Raw genomic sequence first — 20,664 nt, 5'->3', positions numbered from 1 at the left:
AAACATGTCCGTTTGGGTCTCTGTGTTGGAGTTGGCCTTAAGTTTGACCAATTTCATAAGAAATGTTATTTATCTACATTACTAAATAGTATAAAACTATACTTTGTAAAGAATCTCATGAGACCAATTTGATTTTTCAGATGTTAATATTTTTTGTGGGCATGGTCAAATTTAAATAACCTGTGGGAGTGACTAGCAGTTTTCGGATGTTACAAAACTGTGGCGTTGTTGAATGGTTTGCCAATTTGACCGTCCCAGTTATGCATTACTAGGAAATGGACTAATGTGACTTCGTGGTGATGCAAACATGTGAAATTAGCTAGATATGGAAACATACTGTCTTGCCATGGAAGCAAAGCTTGTCACCCAGAATCCACAAGGATTTTTCATGGAGAGTGGATCTAGCCCGCAAGGAAAATATCGACGCGTTTGGTTACTGCTCAGGTAACGTAATCGGTTTTGGTATGGGGAAGCGCTGCTTCCGATTCTTTTTTACGGGATATTGGTTTTGTTTGGTTTGTTCGGTTTCGTCCGGTTTGCTAATCACCCTTCGCTCGGCTGGTTTGGACTTTGCGAAGCTGCGTATCGGTAACCGCTGCTGACGAAAACATAGCACGCAAACCAAACGAAATCTACCGTTTTCCGCACCATTTTCGCTGAACCAAACGTGTTGTATACTTCTTTAGGCACATTAATCCAAGTCTAAATTCATGGAAAGTTCTTCTCAAGAAAGACGTTCGGCTTCAGCACAAGATAAGCTCAAATACAAGCAAGTTTTTATAGACAAGATTGAGTCTCATTTTTAGTCTGCTGACTGTTTACCATGGTCCCAAGCAGGGCATTGGTTAGCTTAGTGAGATTTGTTTGCTTTTGATTTTCTTTTCCTTTTGCCTCTGTATATACTTTTCCTTGATTAAAGAAAATATACCGTAGAACAACTGTTCTACGGTCTTTGCCTAAAAAAACTTCTTTGAGGATATTACTTGGAGAATTTTATTGTTGTTTGTGCAAAGAAAATGCAGTTTTGTTGGTAACTTGCAAGGTGTAAAGTTTAAAACAATATAGTTCGGATAACACCAATGACACCACTCGATGGTTTCTTCGATAGTGCTAAATTGCTTCATATGGTAAGACATTGCTTCCAGCTGATGGGAAGTTGTTGACGAGGCTTGCCACTTCGGTTTTGCATTATTAGGAATGGACTAACACGCTTTGTGGTGATGCAAAGATTGTACATTTAAAGATGGAAATGGGCCGTTCTGCTGTGGAAGCAATGCTTGTCATCCAGAATCTGCAATGGGTATTTTCACACCTGGAGAGTGGACCTAGTTCGCAAAGAAACTAGGCATCTTCGAGCATGATACCTGGATAATTCTATTACTGACTTGCAAAACATGTGTAAATTACCACTAACTTTCAAGGCCTAAGGTGAAAAATAATCTAGAGCTATGAAACACAACATGACGACACAACTTCTCGACGGTTCCTCTCTAGCACTAAATTGCTTTATATGGCAAGACATCATTCTCAACCGATTGAACGTTGTTGGGCAGGCTCGCCATTTCAAGTATCCTAGTTTTGCATTATTAGGAATTTACGAACACGCTTCACGATGATGCAAATATTGTACATGTAGAGATGGAAACCAACCGTTTGGCCGTGGAAGCAAAGTTTGTCACCCAGAATATACAATGGTTTTGTCATACTAGGAGAGTGGACCTAGCTCACAAGGAAAATATACACCTTTGAACACAATACCTATAAAGTTTTATTATTGACCTGCAAAGCACATGTAATTTGCTAATAACTTTCAAGATCTAAGGTAAAAAAAAGTGAGAGCTATAAAACACAACATAACGACACAACTACACGATTGATTCCCCGTTAGCACTAAAATTGCTTCATATATATGATAGACATCACCTTGCAATTAATTAAACATTGCCGAGCGGGCTTGCTATTTTGATTTTTTATACTTGGAAGGTGGACCTAGCTTGCAATGAAAATATACTTCCTCGAGCATAGTACCTAGAGAATTTTATTACTAACATGGAAGGCATGCACAATTTTAGTAACTTTCAAGCTCTAAAGTTAAAATGAAAGATCTATGATAACATTAAGGACATTTTCTCGACGGTTTTGAGGTAGCACTATAATTGCTTCATATGGCAGGTATCACTTTCAAAAGTATAGAAGGTTGCTGACTGTGCTTCTCACTTGATCGCCTCAGTTATGCATTATTAGGAAATGAACTAACGCGGCTCTGCGCTGACGCGAAGATGTATATTTAAACATGGAAAATCATTCATTATACCATGTAAGTAAAGTGTGTCAACATGCGAAATCTGCAATGGTTTCTCATGCTTGGACGATGAGCCACGCTTGCAAGGAAACATTTTTGTCAAGGAGCACAATATATGGACCTAAACGACAACATAATAGTACAATGACAACACAACGGATTATCGTGCACAATATATATATACCTAAACGGTTTCTCGTGGTTGGAGAGTGGACATGACAACATAACGAGGTTTTGAAAAAAAAGAGCTATGAAACACAACATGCTGAGATACAACTTTTTGATTGCTTCATATGATAGACACCGCTTTCAAACTGACTAAACGTTGGGTGGCGGGCTTGCCATTTCGATTGTCCTAGCTATGCATTACTAGGGGGAATTGACTAACAGGATGCCAGTGTCATGCTAATGCAAATATGCACATTTAGAGATGGAAACCGGCTGTTTTTAGCACTTCATCCAGAATCTCCAACGTTTTTTTATACTTGAAGGGTGGACATACCTCACAAGAAAAACATACATCTTCGATCACAATACCCGGAGATTTTTACTACGGATGTGGAAGACATGCACGATTCACTAATGATGCTTTCTCGATGGTTTCCTGGTAGCACTAAAATTGCTTCATATGGTAGGCATCGCTTTCAAAACCGATGAAACATTGCTGACTGTGCTTCTCACTTCGATCATCTCAGTTGTGCATTATTAAGAATTTGACTAACACGGCTCTGTGGTACCGCAAAGATGTATGTTTAAACATGAAAAAACGTCCAATCTGCTATGGTCCATGGAAACAAAGCTTGTCAACATGCGGAGTCTGCAATGGTTTCTCATGCTTGGCGAGTGGGCCTAGCTTGCAAGGAAAGCTTTTTTTTTCAAAGAGCACAATATATAGACCTAAACAACAACATAACGGTTTCTCGTCCACAATATATACACCTAAACAGTTTCTCGTGCTTGAAGAGTGGGCATAACAACATGACGAGGTTTAGCATAAAACGAGAGCTATGAAACAAAACATATTGACACAACTTATCGATAGATTCATATGATACACATCACTTTAAAACCGAATAAACGTTGCCGGTCGAGCTTTGCCATTTCGATTGTCCTAGCTATGCATTACTAGGGAAATGGGCTAGCGCGGTGTTGGTGTCATGCTGATGCAAAGATGTACATTGGAGATGGAAACCTAACGGTTTTTAGGCGTATCACCCAGCTTTTTTTTTTTGAGGGTGCATATCACCCAGCTTTGAAGGGTGGATATCGCTCACAAAGAAAACATACCTCTTCGACTCGGAGAATTTTACTATTGATGTGGAAGGCATGCACAATTTATTGGCAACTTTGCAAACCCAAAGTTAAAAGGAAAGTATGATAACGGTGACGACACTTTTTTCGATGGTTTACCGGATAGCACTAAAATCGCTTCATATATATGCAACGCTGCTAACTGTGACAAATCTAAACAAGAATTTTTGTGCCGAGGTAATATTATTTTTTCCACAGGCCGAAGTTGGTTTTGGAAGCAAGAAGGCCACTGCGTCGCCTTTTCGCAAGGCGCCAAGGCGTGAAAACAAAGCCAGAAGGAGAAATTCGCAGGTTGAAAAAAAAAGCGTTTTAAAAAGGGGCAAGTGGGCATGATGGCCGTGCTTCCAGAGGCTTCCAGGGGCAGGCAGTGCGTGGAGGAGAGGAGCGACCTGAGCCGAGAGAGGGAAGGAAACACCAGGAACCTCCTCCTCCCTCCTCTCCTCTCCCCTCTCCTCCTCCTCCTCCCCCGCGCACCCTCGAGCGAGCCCCTCCGGCCGGCGACGCGCGCGGCATGGCCACCGGCGGCGACGGGTGCGGCGGTACGGAGCCGGCGGCGCCCGGCGGCGGCGACCTCTACGCCGTGCTGGGGCTCAGCAAGGAGTGCTCCGACGCCGACCTCAAGCTCGCCTACCGGAAGCTCGCCATGGTGAGCGAGAATCACGGCCTCATCCTCTGTTCCTCCGCTGTGCACGTTTCCGCGTTTTCTTAGTCAAATCTTCCTCTGCATCTACGTGGTACGCCCCCTCCGCTCTCGATTCGGCCGGGAATCGGGGAGGCGCCGCCGTTGATTGCGCCTCGCGCCATGGCGGCGAGGATGATTACCGGTCGCCGATCTCGAGTTTGGAAATTGGAGGTTGGCGCCAAAGTTCGTTCGTATTCCTGTAGCCCAACGGCGCTGCGGTCCTGTCTGCGCCCCATACTTTACGCGAGTTTGCGCCGGCGCTCGTGATCTTCGTCGATCCGGTGATTTAGATCCCCGGACGCCACGCCTGTAGCCAATTATTGGCGTATTTCGCCTGCCCTGCCATCTCCGTACTCGTTGAACATTGCTTGATTCCTCCCAAGTTTTGCTCTGTTCCAACTCTGAAACTGCTCTGTTTTTTTCTTCCTTCTTTCTGTTGTAAATTCAGCTGAACTTCTTGATCTGTGACCTGTTGCAGAGATGGCATCCGGACAGATGCTCGTCCTCCAGCGGCACCAAGCGCATGGAGGAGGCCAAGGAGAAGTTCCAGGAGATCCAGGGCGCCTATTCCGGTCTCAATCTTCCTTGCCTCTACCTCAACCCTCTCCCCCCATATTTATGTGCTCACAATCCACCCCACATCACTTTTTACATGTTGCAATAACAAACTGATTAACCCGCCGAACCGATCTAGCAAGCTAGTTGGCAAACTTATCGCATGGAGCCCTCGTGCTCCCTATCCATTGTTGTTCTTGTGCAGTCCTCTCCGATGCCAACAAGCGGTTCCTCTACGACGTAGGGGTGTACCAAGAAGAAGAAGACAGCGACGACAGCGTAAGGATCGCGCATTGTAATCGGGCTTTCCGCCGGTATTGCTTATAGTGTGAGTGACATTTTCTGCTATTGTTTTGCAGATGCAGGGGATGGGGGACTTCCTTGGTGAGATGGCCCATATGATGAGCCAGACACGGCCAGCGGTAAGAACCATTCGCTTCACGGTCTCTGCTTTAGATGTTTTTTGTGATCTAGCATTAGTTGTCACTATCTTTGTTATTTTGGGTTTCGACACTGATTTTATCACCATACTTCGCTAACCATCATCTTATCTGTTTCGTTGTTCGTAAAATGTTTATCCTGGGCTTGGAAGAAGAACTAGGAAAAGGAAGAAAAAATAGTTATTTTTGTTCTTCGTCACCGTATCCTCTAACATGGATGAAAAAAAATGCTGTTTTTGGACTGAACCCATTCTCCTTTTGGGTTCTTGGAGCCCTTGTCAAGTTTTATTTGTTCTACAAGAATCTTGCTGCTATTTGTTTAGAATTTTGTGCTATCATGGGAAAAATTGTTGGCATGGGGCGGGGTATGCTTTTCTGCTGCAAAATTCTGAGCTAAGCATAAAGTGAAAATTTTAAGTTTTTTTACTTTTCACAGCATAACTATAATGATTTGCATACATATTTCTTTGTCCATTGAAAAACTCGTCAATAAACATAACAAAGTTGTCCAAATATGAGTGGGCGAGTCATTAATATCTTGCTTAGGTTTACTTGAAAGATTTCAGTAGCTTAAAAAGATAATGATTTTAGTATGTATGTATTGGAAAAGGATTGTTGGAGTTCCATATCTTCCATGGTTTTTCTTGGATACCAAAAATGAAACTTGGGTGAACTTTTCTGGAATCAACTATAAAACGATATGTTTTTTTCCTGGACTCTCTTCATCCAAGGAAAAACATGACAATAACAATGAGCCTTTGGATTTGCAGAGGCAGGAGAGCTTTGAGGAGCTGCAGCAGCTGTTTGTGGACATGTTCCAGTCTGACATTGACTCGGGATTTTGCAATGGACCTGCCAAGGGCCATCATGACCCGTTCCAAACATTCTCGACCTCCCCTTCCTCGTCGCCATCTCCACCACCTCCGCTAGCTACAGAGGCAGAAGCAGCCTCATGTAACGGCATTAACAAGCGTGGCTCGTCAGCAATGGGCTCTGGGAAGCCTCCAAGAGCTGGGGAAGCGGGTGCGGGTTACGGCCAGCCTGAGTTTTGTTTTGGGGTAAGTATCCCTTGCAAGTCCCTATTTCTTTGTCAATTTGGTGTGTTAGCTTTGCTTAATAAGTTCAGCATCAGATACCAAGCATAACCTCGTATACTGGAATATGTAGGTGTTTTGCAACGATCCTTCGTCCTACTTTTGGCTTTTGGGTACCTTTTCCATTGTCCAGCATGACTAGCCATTCATGAGAAAGGGTTAGTTAGATAGGTAGCGACCTTTTGGTCTTTGTGCAGGTTCGTTCACCTGCATTGGATGGTGATAGGGGCCTACAGGGTCCCAGGTTGTGGAAGCCACTAGACGTTCACTTCTAAGCTAATTAGGAATTTCATCGCCATAATCATGAAACATTCTGGCCAAAATAAACGTGGAGGGCCCCGGTGGAACTTTTTGCACTGGATGGACCACCAACCAAGTGGTGCAAAATCTAGCTCCACCACTGGATGTATTCTTCACACGAGGGCTTGCTTATCAGCTATGGGGTTTCTCGGTAGGGTCTTCGGAATGATTCATTAGTGGTACATCACTGTCTTTACTCTTTAGTGTGGCTCACATGGTAGAACAGTCCGCGGAGCTACTTTTCTCGCGTATGTAAATTGGCTTTGGATAGGCTTTTTTGTATTGACATGATGTGACTTCTTGTCTCATGGTCTATGTGATTTAGAGAAATTTGCAAATTTCCAGTGGGATAATGGCTTTTTAGCAACTAAACAGATAGATGTGGCCCACATGACCTTTTTGCTTTATTATAACGTTCGCCTTTTTTAAAAGTTGTTCTACATTGTATGGTGCTGTTGCTGACTTGTTTTGGCTACCTTAAATTGCCAACCAGTTGAATGCTTCATGATGAGGCCGCATCTGTTATCTGATGATATTCTGTATTTTCTATTGTTCTTTAAGAATCTCCAAAGTAGCGGTGCTGGTTGACACTGGTTGGCTCAACTTGCCATGGCGTACGGCACAACACACGACAGTTGGTCTCGGATGTCCTGGTGGTTTAGTAACCAATAACAGACAAAAGAATATTTATGTTTTTGTGTAATCCTTCACTTAGTTTTCTGCAATGAGGTTAACTAATTTGTGTGGAGTGCTGAACAGTATCTGTGCTAGACATTTCCAAGCTGACCATTTCAACTTGTCTATCTGCAGAGGAGCGACGCCAAGCAAGCGCCAAAGGCGCGAGGCGGGAACACCAGCAGGAGACGAAACGGGCAGAAGCAGAAGCCGTCTTCGAAGCACGATGTCTCGTCCGAGGACGAGATGCTGAGCCCGCAGCAGCCCAGAGTAGTATGACCCTCGATGCGACCATCTGGTCCTTTGTCACCTTATGTCCTGACCATGTCAATGGTCACTCAGTATCACACTGCAGCCGGCAAGTAGAGCGCCAGCGCCGGAAGCTGTTACAACGAGGGGGGGTTGCTTCGTCGAAGGCTATGTAGGCCCCCCTTAGAAGGTTTGTAAAAGAACCTAGCGTGTAAGACTCATTGATGTTACCGCATTCTTCTTTCTCGGTTTGTGCCGCTGTGTTGTTGTAATTGGGCATTGGATTCTCGATTGATTCAGTGTTCATTGTTATTATGATGGAGGGAGAAGGCTCCTTGTTGTGGGGATAACTTGACCAAACTATGAGTGGCATGGCACTGAAAGAGCAAATGTTTTACTCCCTTCGTTTCATAATATAAGATCGGTTCTATGATCTTATATTATGGGCCGGAGGGAGTAGCATTTACATCTTCAGTCTGACTGCCCATCAAACAGGGCAGATCAGATAGATGTTTTTCCTACTTGTTCTGTCTTACAACTAGATCACTCTGTTATCAGTCAACAACTGAGCAACCTCAACAGTACCTGCACATTTGAATATACCTTGAAAAAATGATGATGGCACAAAGACGCTAGGCCGGGAAAAATGATGATGGTTGCCCTGAACCAAAACAAATATGTGTGAATAATCTCAGTGAAAACGGAGCGGCTTTGGAAGTGGAATAATTGGTTACAGTCCGGGCAGCTACTGTAATTGATATACAGATGGCGACATGAAGAAAATGCCACTGCCCTTTTTTCTTACAAAATGCAACTTTTTTTCTTCTGAATTTCATTCAAATGCTACTGCCCTTGAATGAAGAACATACGACCGCGCGTGGATGCATGTGCCCAGCCCGTTTGAAATTGACCATTGAAGCAAAGGGCCGGGCCTCACCACTGAAAGCCCATAGAAGTATCAGGCCCACTAATCTTTGAACTAAACGGCTGCACCATGGCGCTCTTTTTAGTACCACCTCGCCAACGTGAGGAGAAAGGGACGGGGAGCAGGCTATATAAGCAAGTCATGGTGCAACCTTGAAACATACTTACCTGGACGGGGTCGACGGCCGATCATGAAGGGCCGTGGCCTAGGCTAGTGATCCACATTGCACTTGGTGGATGCGCTGGCTTACCATCTCCCCAAGTGGGAGAATGGACGTTATAATTTGTGGTAGAGGGGGTACGCGTTCGCGCGGCCCCTGCCAATTCTTAATATAAAGTTTTCACCTGTTTTGCTCTCTAGCAAGGACAGTTTGGTAGAATGTTCTGGAGATCGTTTTTTCTCCTGTCGTTACCTGGGCATTGGATTTTTGATTGATTCAGTGTTCGCTGCACTTTTTACACCTGCAAATTCGACCAAGTAAATTTGCCAAAGTTTAATTCATTCCCGATCCTCCAAATAGTTGATAGCATGATCCAGTGATATTAATCACTTTATTTCACAGTCACCAATGCACTATCTCGTCACAGATTCTGAATCGATGTAAATTTGTGTTATCCAAGCAATCAGAAATTCTTAGCCAGACTATGAATGGCACTCAGCCTCAGAGGGCAAACATTTTCAGTCTGACTGCACATCAATCAGGGCAGATCAGGTAGATGTTTTGCCTATTTGCCGCCTGTCTCTTAACCAGATCACTCTACTATGAGTGAGCAACTCAACAACACCAACATTAATCTAAAAATAATGTTTTATACCACTTTTTTTTCACGGAATGTATTTGCTACTCGAAACAATGACTTTCTTATTTGTTGGAGTCGATCCAGCTTTTAAACTAGCAGCCAGCGTATCACTTCGAAATGGCCAGCGTTGCGAGAAAAAATAACAAGCAAATGTGACATCAAAGAAAGTTTTGTCATATCTCAAACGTTACATGTGGTCCAAGCAAACCAGACATCGACCGTGAACAAATAGCATCATTTAGACGGCCCGCCATATGTGAACCTGCCGTTGGGGCTGATCTGGGACACGGTGTACACCTTGTCGTTCGTCATGTAGGGCGTGAAATCTTGCGGGGCTCGGAACCTCTTGCCATCTTGATCCAGAAACATGATATTGCTGAATGATGCAGCTTTCACGTTGCTGGGACGGAAACCGCTCCCCATCGGGGCCAAAAGACTAGCTTGAGTCAGCACAAAACCTCGGGCTTGTATCTCATCTGCCTTGTCGGCCAAGGTGGTGAACAAGGTCTTCGGGAAACGACCGATTAACTTTGGCTTCGACCCGAACCCACAGTGCACAAGCCAGTCTCCCGTTGCTTTGTCCTACACAAACTCCGAAACCAGAAATTTGGTTGGCCTGGAATTGCAACTTTGTACAAATTCATATTGCAAGATAAAGATACATTATGTTTACCTTGAAAACTTTTAGGTTGATGGTTTGCTTGGCTCCATTGGGGTTCGAAACGGGGCTCAGTTTAGTTCCTGGCACTATGGCACCTTTCTCAGGAACATAACCTGGACAGGTTAAATCGTAGCAGCCCGTCCATCCTTGGTTATCGCTCTATGAAACAATTTTGAAGCAATTAGCAACAAGAGAAATTACCCCAATGCATTTTTTGAAATGCATGACGTGTTGTTCTTACCGTCCAGTAAGTGAAAAAGCGAGTGTCTGAATTACCACCATACTGCCATGGATAAGCCTGTGGATTAAGTAAAATTAGTTGGGAACATGCTTGTATTACCATACACACATAGTAAGAAAATTAAATAAAAAATAAATGGAAGTGACTTACATGCCATCCAACAACAATCATGTTACGATCGAACGCTTTCGAATTCTTAATAATCAAGGCAGCCCCACTGTGTTGATCTTGACGCAAAGAGAGACCATATACGTCGATTGTAGCTTCAATCCCATAGTAATCCCGTGCCACATGTGTTTTATATGCAGCATCCTGGTTAAAAAAAGGAATTTACTTGAAGATGTCAATGTAATTATGCTCTATTTGGTACGGTAGAGGATATTTATATAAAAACTTTCTCCACTTGTGTCGATTTCGATAGCTATAGTCTGATTTAAATGTTTGTAACAACTTGGTTTATTGTGACGTTTGTGTTTTCATCTGGATATTTAGGGTGTGCACACCAAACATTTATTCCCGTAACTTCAGATATGGATCTGCTAAAAGATTGACATGGTGGATCATGTTAAGTGCAGCGTGATTTAGTTTCACCCCAACAACACACTTGAAAACAACATCACAACCCCATGCAGATTAAACCTAATGGTTTAGATCATTTTATCTATTTTTTAGACGAAAGGTGACATGTTTCCTTAATAAGCGGTTTGGCATAATCAGCAGTCATCCTATATCTAGGTTGTTAGTGACAACCATGATTCGTGTTCATGTTTAGGTTGAATACCGTGGGTAATTGTATAAGTAATTTGTCTCAAATATTGTTACTTTGTCATCGTCCCCACAAAAAAGAAGAGATAATGTCAGCTTCAAAGTTATGTACTTGAGTCTGTTGATGCCGGAAACGACTCAAACCAGAGGGGGTTAATATACTCACATAGGAAGTTCTGACGCCATAATTAGGGAACGTTGACACATTTGCAGGAGGTGGATCCAAACCATCCATCTTCAGGTTGATTGGCTTTAAGTTGCCACCAGAGACACCAAGCTCCTCCTGAAATAAAATATTAGGCCGTTTGATCTTGAACCATGCATGCATCAAGTTTGAAATTACGCATCAATATTGCTGGGAATTTCTGAAACGCACGCACCTGATTTCCAGCATGGGGTCTAACTCCAAGTATGCCACGGGTGAGATGCAGAATGCACAGAGCCAGGATGAAGAGACTAAAGTTGTTACCCATGATCAGTCTCAAACCACCAGAGAATGAGCTGCAAGAATTGTTCCAGGGGAAGAGCTTAGCTCGGCCCCCTTTAAATGGAACCTGAAACCAAGAGGTTATTGAAATATTTATGACTATAGTTTAGCAGATTTTATTTGCATTTACTTAGTCCCCAAAAAATGTACTGTTGCACTCTGGTATAAAATGGAGATTATTAATGCAAAATATTTGGTTTGCACAATTAATACAATGCCCAATATTTGATTGGCGTTTAGAACTCTTACAAGTACTAAAAAAATACGAGAGCACGCACGTGTCTTCCTACTGTATCTTGCACTGTCCAAGTCATTTGGGTACCATATGCACAATCTTTGCATCTACATCAACTGCAATTATGTCCGAATATGCACAACATCATCAGCTATATCCTATATATGTACACATAAGCATCTTAGATTCTCATTAGAATACAGCATAGGCAGGATGGCAAATTTCAAGATTTTACAAGTTATCATCAAATTGAAATTACAGCACGTTCCAATCTAACAAATACTCCTACCAAACAGCGTCAAGATACTGAAAATTATATCTTGCAAACACAAAAAGGTCAACATTTTCCTTCAGGTAAAAAACCATGGTCCAGAGCAACATTCTCGCAAATGCGACAGACAATAACATGAAGGGATGCAAGATTATTCATTTCACTCAGAGTCAGAGCACCCACTCGATGTGCTCATCCGTGAAGACAAAACGTGCGCACTTGTGCTTGACCATCTGAAGGGTCTGCTGCCGGTCATCACCACCGGCGCCAGCCATCATCTCTATCCCGGTGAGCACGGAGAAGTACCCTCCTCTTTCTCCTTCCGTAAAGGTCTTAGCGATGAGAAACTTGCCGCCGCCTAGGTGGAGAAGCTCGAGCTGTTTTGGAAGCCACGGCTCTCCCTCAGCAGGCGGGTTCAGATCTTCCCACACCGTGGGAGCGGCGGGCTGCCCTCCACCGTCCATGGCAGAGAGGTCCTCTTGGCTGACAAACTAGACAAACTAGCAGCACATGGCAAATTGCAAGATTTTACATTCCACCATCAATCAAACTACAACATGTTTCAGTCGATCTGAATCTGAAAGTACAAAATCCTAAGATACAGAAAACTATATATCTTGCGAACAAGAAACTGAAGTTTTTCCTTCAGGAAAAAGCCCGGGGAAGCAGTCAAAATTTTCCTTCGGGAAAAACCGAGAGAAACAGCAGCAGCATAAATACGCCACGACAAGCGCAGCTAGTGCTAGCTAAACCCTCACTGTACAGTTACAAAAATTTCCTACAGCCTCGTCTCCTCTACTCACTTGTTCTTCTTCTGCTTGTGTTTTTGTGTCCTCTTGGCTGCGAGGGCACCCGAGGCGCTCTTCCCCTCAAACCTTTTCGCCATCTTCATGACACTAGCCATGCCCTTGCGTGCCGACTGCTTGCGATCTGACCTGCGGTTGAGCAGCTTCCGATCCAAAGGCCAGTAAGCATATGGCTCCATCTTGTCTTTCTTCTTGAGATCACCACCGGCCTTCTTGCTGGTGTACTCATGGCCGGTGTAGGACCAGCCAGTGCTGGCCACCTTCCTCCTCTTCACTGACTGGCTTCTGACAGAGGTCTTGTCATCAGCCTCCTCGTCATGCGAGACAATGGGCTTCTTTTTACGCCATTCCCGTTCTTCACGAATGATCATACGGCCTTCGGGGTCCATCTCGATCTCGTCGTCGTCGTCGACATCAGGTGCAGCCCTCTTTTTTCCTGTTGATTTGAGAGCCAACCGCATTGTCTTCTGGTCAAGTAAATCTAGGGGCTCACCAGTCGAGTGATCAATGATCTTTTCCTGCAAGTTCTTATCTTGACGCTTTCGGTTTGACCTGGATGTGAATAAAAGCAAATACAAACAATTATGATTGTTTCAGCTTCTCAGGCAGCTTTTCAGCACAGCAATTGTTTCAGCTTCTGAGGCAGCTTTTCAGCACGGCAATGACATGGCACATACCGTGTTGAAGCTTTTGATCCGTTACGAGAAGCAAGACTATGCTGCTTGGAAAAGGGACCATTCGAGTCTTCATCGTCACTTCCAAAATCAGAAAACATCTGTGTGTGATTCCATCCACTTTGCCTGCAGTCAAAACATGGATCAATCAGTTGAACACAAGATGTAGATACTTTGGATTTAAATTAGATTAAACAAAATTTGTTTTTGTCTAAGCTCACGACTTTTCAGAAAAAAACAGATGGCACTAAATTATGGCATTATCGTGCCAGTAATACCTTGTAGCTCCTGAGGCCATGGACATAGCCTCCCCATCCTCAGACGAATTGCCCTTCCTCATTTTACGCTCATTAATCTGGTAAACATTGCAAACAAATGGTAGAAGTAACACGATAAGAGGGAGAAGTCATTATTTTCTTTTCTCTCTGAAGCTTTTGTTGGAACTCTGCAGATTTGTATCACAACTGAACTTACCTTCCTGATATTGGTGAGCAATTTCATATGTTCTTCGGGCATCACAGCTTTTACTGCATCTAAACCACATTTTTTCACGAGAATTTCAACAAGTGACTTGACCTAATAATAAAACGAGTGGAGTTATTAGCAGGCTCAAAAACCTAATAATAAGAAGAGTGAAAATTACAAGCAAGCTCAAATAAAAGGATAAGAGTTCATTAATATGCAGAAATGTGCATTTATTTCCCAAACACTTGTCTTATCTTTCCTGACATAAAGTAGGACAACAGCAAAGACAGAGTAAAATACTAACATGCGGAAGTAGGCATTTATTGATTTTTTTAATAGCACATTCCTAGTAAAAAATAAACAGCGCTTCATCACAGACAATCAATCAATAGAACAATACCTTCGCTTTCAAAGAATTCTTCTTATCACTTTGCCAGCTCAACAAACCCTCAACGACTCCCTTCAAGTGCTCATGAAGCACATCAGCTTTAGATCTAGCCACCAATGCTTTGATAAAGCCTAAGTTGGCCTGGCCACGATATCAATGTTAGTTGAAGGAGCTTGAGATGAAATTATTGATTAGCTAAATTCATGAACTGGAGGTGTGTTATGACTTTACTTTGACAAGTTCTCGGTTGTTCCTCTGCATAAGGAGAAAAGTCGAGGGGAGGAGCTTGTAAGCTACTCCAATAAGATCTGAGAACTCATAGGTCAAGCGAGCTAACCCAGTTACAGCAGCACTAATCGCATGTGGAGTTTGACCAGCTAGACCACCAGCTACCTAAACATGAAAGCTGACAAAGTTAAACCAAACTATGTATCACATCTTGTTGTATAGAGGGAGAAAAGATCCCAATTATCAAGGGTTAACAACTGAGCACACCGGAAAATGCTAGGTTGCCAAATTGCAACATCATAGTGCTCAAGTGGTCGAATTTTCCCATAAAAAAAACTGAAATTAAAATGCATAATGGCATTGAAGTACCATGTCAAAGAACTGGTGCAAGCTGTCCTTCCTCCCATCATTTTCAGCATCTTCACAAGCATGGCCAATTGCAATAAGCACATCATAAGCTCTATTTCTGGTTTTCTTGTTAGCCTGTGAAGAAACATAAACGCATCACCATTAATCTCACATCTGACTTTCCTGTACCACATGAGTACATTCAGAAGTTGTCCTATCAGAAAAAATGAACATTGCTTCAGTAGCAAGAGTTAAGCGAAAGAACTATGCCATTCAACACTTGAGTACTTGATCAATGTAAGCAGTAAGGTCTAGAGTAAACAAATATCTGTACTCTACTCTGAACAGAAAAACTCACTTTCATCTATTTTTGTTTCAATAAAACAAAAGAACAGCCTTAGGTAATAACAGGAAGCTGTAATTATGTATTGTGTTTCAAAGGGAATAAGAAACAAAAATGACAAATTGGCAACATGCTACTTGAGCATTATAGAAAGTTTCTTCCTGGCTACATTGATATTTGATAATGCAGTGCAATGTATAATACACTATTTCCGTTACCTCCTTCAAGGCAAGAAGTATTTCAGTGAGAAATGAACTAACAATTTCCCTCTTCCTAAGCTTCGATGGATCCTGCAGACAAGAAAGTGATGCACATTTGTTAATGCTCTCCCAGATAGAGATGTAAATTTGTTCATAAACTGTGTTGATGTTTCTGCTTTACCAACCTTCAAAATGTAAACAATAAGGTGATGCAGGCATTCAAGCCTGTACCGCTTTGATGGAAATTGGCATGGCAATGACAAAATCATCAATTCCAACAGGACATCTAAATTTCCTCTCAATAAATTCAGCATCCTGAAATAGTCAAGCATACAGAAAAAAGTTCAGAAGTTGTTTTTCTTGTTTCGTGCAATTGTTAATATAAATTAACTAACTGAAAACAAAAACAAACCTTAAGTAACATTGAGAGGACCTTGTATGCTCTCTTTTGATTCATTGAGTCGCTATCCTAAAACCGGAAAAAAAAGCGCAAGGTACAAGCAATTTACATAACATGTTGCTTAAATGGAGAAGACAAACATAAGTTGCATGAAAACCATATATGTACCTTAATTGCAGGTTTTACATAACTGAATAGCACATTGATAGACTTTGCATCCAATCCAGGCATTAATGAAGCTGCAAATTCTAAAAGGAGGGCCCTGAAATTCAAATCAAGTTTGGAAATCAACACTGGACTTAAACTGGAATCTAGGATGCACAGATAAGAACCGAGAAAAAATTAAACTCCGTGAAACCTTGTCATGTTATTTGTATTGGAATTATCGTCAATCTGCATTGAACCGTCATTCACTTGCTGCGCATTAACAGCTTTTGTGGCATCCAGCAACTTTCTTATTGCATCAAGGAAGAACTTGCTGACAACATCTTTGTCTGATATGGATGCTATCTCGCTTATCGCAGGCTGGTCGAACAAAGAGGGCAATGCCATGTAAGTTACATGCTTTCAAGCAATATAAATGAAATGCAGTCAGTCAATGAAACAATCCAACATGAAATTCATAATGGAATGATGGAATTGCACTCCACAAAATAAGGAGACTTAGTTTAGCCTTGATTCATTTTTGGTCGAAAAATATAATTGACTATTAGCAGTGATAGATTCAAATGATAATCTATCAGTGTATCTTACAGGAAATTTACACTTTAAAGACACAACTTAAAAAGAAAAATCAAACAACTCCGAGAAAAATTGCATAACCCACATGGATCAAGCCCCATGATATTCACAAAGAGTACAACAATCGGATCAAGCCCCCACAATAAGATGACAGCATATATATATTGCAAACAGCAATGGCATACCTGTAAGAATCCAATAGCGTCCTTTGAGGATGACATGAATATAGAACATAATATCTCCAAGAATTTTGAAGAGAAAGCACGTATTTCTTTCAAATTTTCCTCAGCTGACTCTTTAGTATAGCGTTCCTTTGCTCTTCTTTCAGATTTGCTTAATTCAGCATCAACAAGAATGTCCTCTTTGTTAGTGATTGACAAAGCTTCCTTGTTTTGTTTGATTAAAATCTAAAACGAACACAAGTCAGAAAGACACTTAAAATTAAATAGCAGTTCACTGTAACTTGAACAGAGGCGATGTGAAGCACCTGAATACTGGAACAAATGATGCCACGCAAGTCAGGCTGGTTTTGGAGAGTGTCACATAAAACATTTTGTAGAACTCTGAAGCTGCTTGAAGTATCACATGGATAGTTACAGCAAGATGGTAACAAAGACCAAAGTGAATACACATAACCCTCTGCTCTCTTGGCGGAGAAAAGCTTATCGTCTTTCAAAAGCTGGTCAATTGCAGATATTGGAAACGTTATCAGGCTGTAGTTCAAAAATGAATGGCTTGATCCTTTTATTGTTAAAGCATAAAAAAGATCTTTATTTCCGGTATACCTTGGGAATACTCTTCTCTACAGCTCTAACGATGCCCAGAATATCTCTCAAGAAAAACTGTAAACTAGCACCAACAATGTGCCTTTCTAAAATAGGGAGAATCCATTCATTCTCAACAGATATTGACTGAATATGAAGAATGTCAAGAACATTCTTTGGCCCCATTGCAGAAATTGCTGAACCAAGACATGCATTGAGCTGCAAAATAGAAGCATTTGAAGGTGAACCAGCAGATGACATTCAAGTTTACAGGCTACAGCTTTATATATTGACTATACGTCTATGCTCATAGGCCGTAGCAAAATCTTAAGCGGCATAAGTTTTGGCAAGATCAAAGTGCATGTGTGGTAGACAGAAATACCTGCTTCCGGAAAGAAAAGTCATCATCAGACATGTTCTGCATGTCTGCCAGGTTCTTAAGTGCTTCTGGCAATAGATCAGATGAAGATTTTCCTATTGTTTCCCATGAGAAATGAGTTCAGGAACTGAGACAGCTTGATATCAAGCAACTAACTAGCAGTAGTAAAAAAAAGTAATATTGTCCAATTTATCAGAAAACAATCAAGTAGAAATAATTGCATAGCAATGGCCGACAAGAAGCATGGTGAAAGATTAATTGCATCTCCATGACCAGATGAGACACCAAAAACTAGAAAGATCAATTGCGGTCCATTATTGGTAAGCTGCTGAAAATAAAAACCAGATCTACAACCACCATTATCACAGAACTAATGCAGACCAATTTTACGGTGAGTTTGTGGTTGCTATGTTCTGTTGGAATTAAGTGTATGTGTGGTGCGCGCGGGGGGGGGGGGGGGGGGGGGGGGGGGGGGCTTGCTTTAGGTCCAGTGTTTGTTGTCACACTATAGAAGATCCTTCAAATACCATTGCATTGCAAAAATAAATAGGCGCTTTAAAAAAATACTACAGTACTGCAAACAAAGCCTCAAGCCAAGCATTGCCAAGTGCCAACTAATGAGAGTTACAAAGCATTAGAAACTTAAGACTAACAACACAATGCCAACACATAAGATAAGGATGAAAACAGCGGTATACTTACCTAACGTATCAAATGCCAATGAAATTACAAGAAATGATTTGTCCCATACATCACTGCAGCGTACATCTAGCAAGCCCTCCAGGATAGCACATATCTTCTCTATGACTGTGGGGTTAGATCTCACCCCTTGATGTCTAGCCTTAATCTGGTCGATCCCCTGAGACACCATGTTTTCATCAATGCAATTATCTATTAATCCTTTGAAAGTCTCCACCGCACAAAATCTAGCTTCTTCAAATTCACTTGCCAATATATCTGAGAAATAATTTGGAAGAGAGAGATTAATATGATTTGTAACTTGTAAGTAACACATAACAACCAAGGAATGCCAATAAACTTAGAAATGCCAAATTTATGAAAATCACCAACCTCCAAGTGAAGTAAACACTAGTGGGAGCTTTACAACAAATATGTGCTTATTCTGACTATAAACTTTTCTAGTGCCAATATTTAGAAGCCGTGCGATTGAAGCGAGTTCATCTCCGGATTTTCTTTCAGTGGAGACTGACATCCCGAGAGAACACATGAGATCCAATAGCATATCAGGTTTAAGCTGCACAGTTGGGCTGTCACCAACAGCATGCAGATTCTCCAATATACTCTTTGTCACAATTGGTTGACGCAGACCCAACAGTGCTGTAAAATACTTTAAGATGGTATTGGAGGGCTTGGATGCCATGAGAGGAAGGCAGCACTTAAGAGCATCTAACATATGTATGACATCCTTAGCCCCCTTGGGTCCTTCTGCTGCTGAACCAGTGTTTGCATCATTGGATCCTCCAGCAAGCAGCAGAAGTCGTTCAAAACATCTTGCGATTCCGTCACTTGCCGGAACCAAAATAGCTTTTCTCTGAAAACTCAGGAGAATATCTCGCAAGCAAGAATGAGATTGATTTCTCACCTGCAGCCCATTAAAGTAAACCATGAATAATCTTCAACATGTTGATCAAACACTTGCATTTTGGACTGAGTACCGCGGAAATCATTGGCATAATCTTATACTAGATGTGCCGATAAGACTGTAAGCCACCAATTTTCAACTCAGAATTGATGGTAGTTTACCTTGGGCCGATCATCGGTGACGAGCCGTAGCACCACGGCGTAGAGCGGCTCCACCGCCTGCCAGCTGGACTTGTCTCCCGCGGATATCAAGTGCGCGAGGCACCTCACCCCGGCCCTCACGCCGGAGTCGGGCGTGGAGGGGAACTCGAGCACGCGCGCCACGTCGTCAGCGACCTCGCGGCCGCGGGAGCGCACCACGGCGGTCGGGAGCGCGGGGATCGCCGCGGAGAGGAACGCGAGGAGCGCGCCCGCGACGTGGCTGTCGGCGGCCGCGGGCCCCGCGCGCGCGAGCGGGCCCAGCGCGGCGGCCGCCGCCCCGTAGTAGGCGACGGTGGAGGCGGGGAGGCCGCTGTCCCTGACGGTCTGCGCCAAGGAGGCGGCGGTGGCGCAGAGGTGCTCGTCGTCCTCCCGCCGCGAGGCGCCGAGGCGGGCGAGGATGGCCGCGGCGAGGTCGGCCTCGCCGGAGAACAGGGAGAGGTCGGGGTCGTCGCCGGCCACCGAGCGGGGCGTCTGGGGGAGCTCCTCCATGTCGACGTCGGCCATGGTTGCGGTGGCGGGCGTGCGGCGGAGCGGCGCGCGCGGCCGAAGCTTTTAGGGGGAGGAGGCGCTAGGGTTTTGGGGAGGTTGGGGGAGACGGGCTGGCTCGTTTTGTTTCGTGGGGCGCGAATGTGGGTGGGCCTTTCGGGAGGGATCAGTGGGCTGGATGCACATCAAATGGGGGATTTCATTTTGTGTGGGCTATGGGCTGGCCAGAGGGGAAATAAACCAGCCCGTAACACAACTACTAAAAAAAACTTGCATTTGTCTTTTTTGTTCCAAAAAAAAAACTACTTGAATTTTGCGTATCGGGCGTCCTACTGCTATTATTTTTCTTGTTCGAAAAGGAGGTTGAAACCCCCGACCTATGCAATCCGACTACTAAGCATGCACTCTCTTTTTAGGTATTTTTTTATCGTGCAACTAGTGATAATAAACTCTTCCGATTCTTGGGAATGAATCTTTGATTGGATGATTAGGGAGATGAGTGTACCTTGAACATGGTAGGGTCAAACCTCTGTGTGTTTTATTAAGACGGTATTATCTTTTAATAGGAGAAGATGTTATTGTAGATAGCGAGGTACAAGTGATGACTCTGCCAATCTTTGATCCATCCACAATAGGGGTTGTGTGG

The 20,664-nt window shown here is 43.0% G+C and overlaps 3 protein-coding genes and 1 non-coding gene across 4 annotated transcripts; 2 read left to right on the top strand and 2 right to left on the bottom strand.

The window, feature by feature from the left end:
- Positions 1–3,951: 3,951 nt before the first annotated feature.
- Positions 3,952–7,968, top strand: LOC125515022 (dnaJ homolog subfamily B member 6-like). The gene is made up of 6 exons (XM_048680433.1): positions 3,952–4,259; positions 4,774–4,867; positions 5,056–5,129; positions 5,210–5,272; positions 6,061–6,348; positions 7,495–7,968. Exons 1-6 carry the CDS (start codon positions 4,125–4,127, stop codon positions 7,636–7,638), a joined length of 798 nt encoding a protein of 265 aa, XP_048536390.1. The 5' UTR covers positions 3,952–4,124; the 3' UTR covers positions 7,639–7,968.
- A 724-nt stretch (positions 7,969–8,692) lies between these two features.
- LOC125517830 lies at positions 8,693–8,853 on the top strand. The gene has a single exon (XR_007287831.1). It is a non-coding gene; the product is annotated as a U1 spliceosomal RNA (small nuclear RNA).
- Positions 8,854–9,294: 441 nt separating this feature from the next.
- LOC125512746 lies at positions 9,295–11,505 on the bottom strand. Its single transcript, XM_048677838.1, has 6 exons — positions 11,381–11,505; positions 11,167–11,283; positions 10,386–10,547; positions 10,236–10,292; positions 10,007–10,153; positions 9,295–9,915 (listed from the first exon to the last, which is right to left on the bottom strand). The coding sequence occupies exons 1-6, from the start codon at positions 11,471–11,473 to the stop codon at positions 9,568–9,570; spliced, it is 924 nt and encodes a 307-aa protein (XP_048533795.1). The 5' UTR covers positions 11,474–11,505; the 3' UTR covers positions 9,295–9,567.
- Positions 11,506–12,504: 999 nt separating this feature from the next.
- On the bottom strand, positions 12,505–20,139 carry LOC125515021 (RRP12-like protein). The gene is given in 20 exon segments (XM_048680432.1): positions 12,505–13,351; positions 13,477–13,599; positions 13,752–13,828; positions 13,948–14,049; positions 14,339–14,467; positions 14,558–14,719; positions 14,924–15,037; positions 15,464–15,535; positions 15,631–15,738; positions 15,740–15,760; positions 15,858–15,914; positions 16,014–16,107; positions 16,204–16,370; positions 16,772–16,993; positions 17,074–17,265; positions 17,372–17,569; positions 17,733–17,824; positions 18,432–18,686; positions 18,801–19,332; positions 19,494–20,139. Coding segments are annotated over 20 exon segments (3,819 nt in total). The 5' UTR covers positions 20,037–20,139; the 3' UTR covers positions 12,505–12,792.
- Positions 20,140–20,664: the final 525 nt, after the last annotated feature.

This window comes from Triticum urartu, chromosome 6 (assembly GCF_003073215.2).
Source record: "Triticum urartu cultivar G1812 chromosome 6, Tu2.1, whole genome shotgun sequence".
Classification (NCBI taxonomy): domain Eukaryota; kingdom Viridiplantae; phylum Streptophyta; class Magnoliopsida; order Poales; family Poaceae; genus Triticum; species Triticum urartu.
This window is presented reverse-complemented; position numbering and strand designations above follow the sequence as displayed.

Bases quoted from the DNA above. Each gene is read 5' to 3' on its own strand.
- LOC125512746 (XM_048677838.1), bottom strand. From the start codon at position 11,473: ATGGGTAACAACTTTAGTCTCTTCATCCTGGCTCTGTGCATTCTGCAT. The intron at 11,284-11,380 runs GTGCGTGCGTTT...ATTTTATTTCAG, and splicing joins GACCCCATGCTGGAAATCAG to GAGGAGCTTGGTGTCTCTGG. The intron at 9,916-10,006 runs GTAAACATAATG...GAGTTTGTGTAG, and splicing joins TCAACCTAAAAGTTTTCAAG to GACAAAGCAACGGGAGACTG.
- LOC125515022 (XM_048680433.1), top strand. From the start codon at position 4,125: ATGGCCACCGGCGGCGACGGGTGCGGCGGTACGGAGCCGGCGGCGCCC. The intron at 4,260-4,773 runs GTGAGCGAGAAT...GACCTGTTGCAG, and splicing joins CCTACCGGAAGCTCGCCATG to AGATGGCATCCGGACAGATG. The intron at 6,349-7,494 runs GTAAGTATCCCT...GTCTATCTGCAG, and splicing joins AGCCTGAGTTTTGTTTTGGG to AGGAGCGACGCCAAGCAAGC.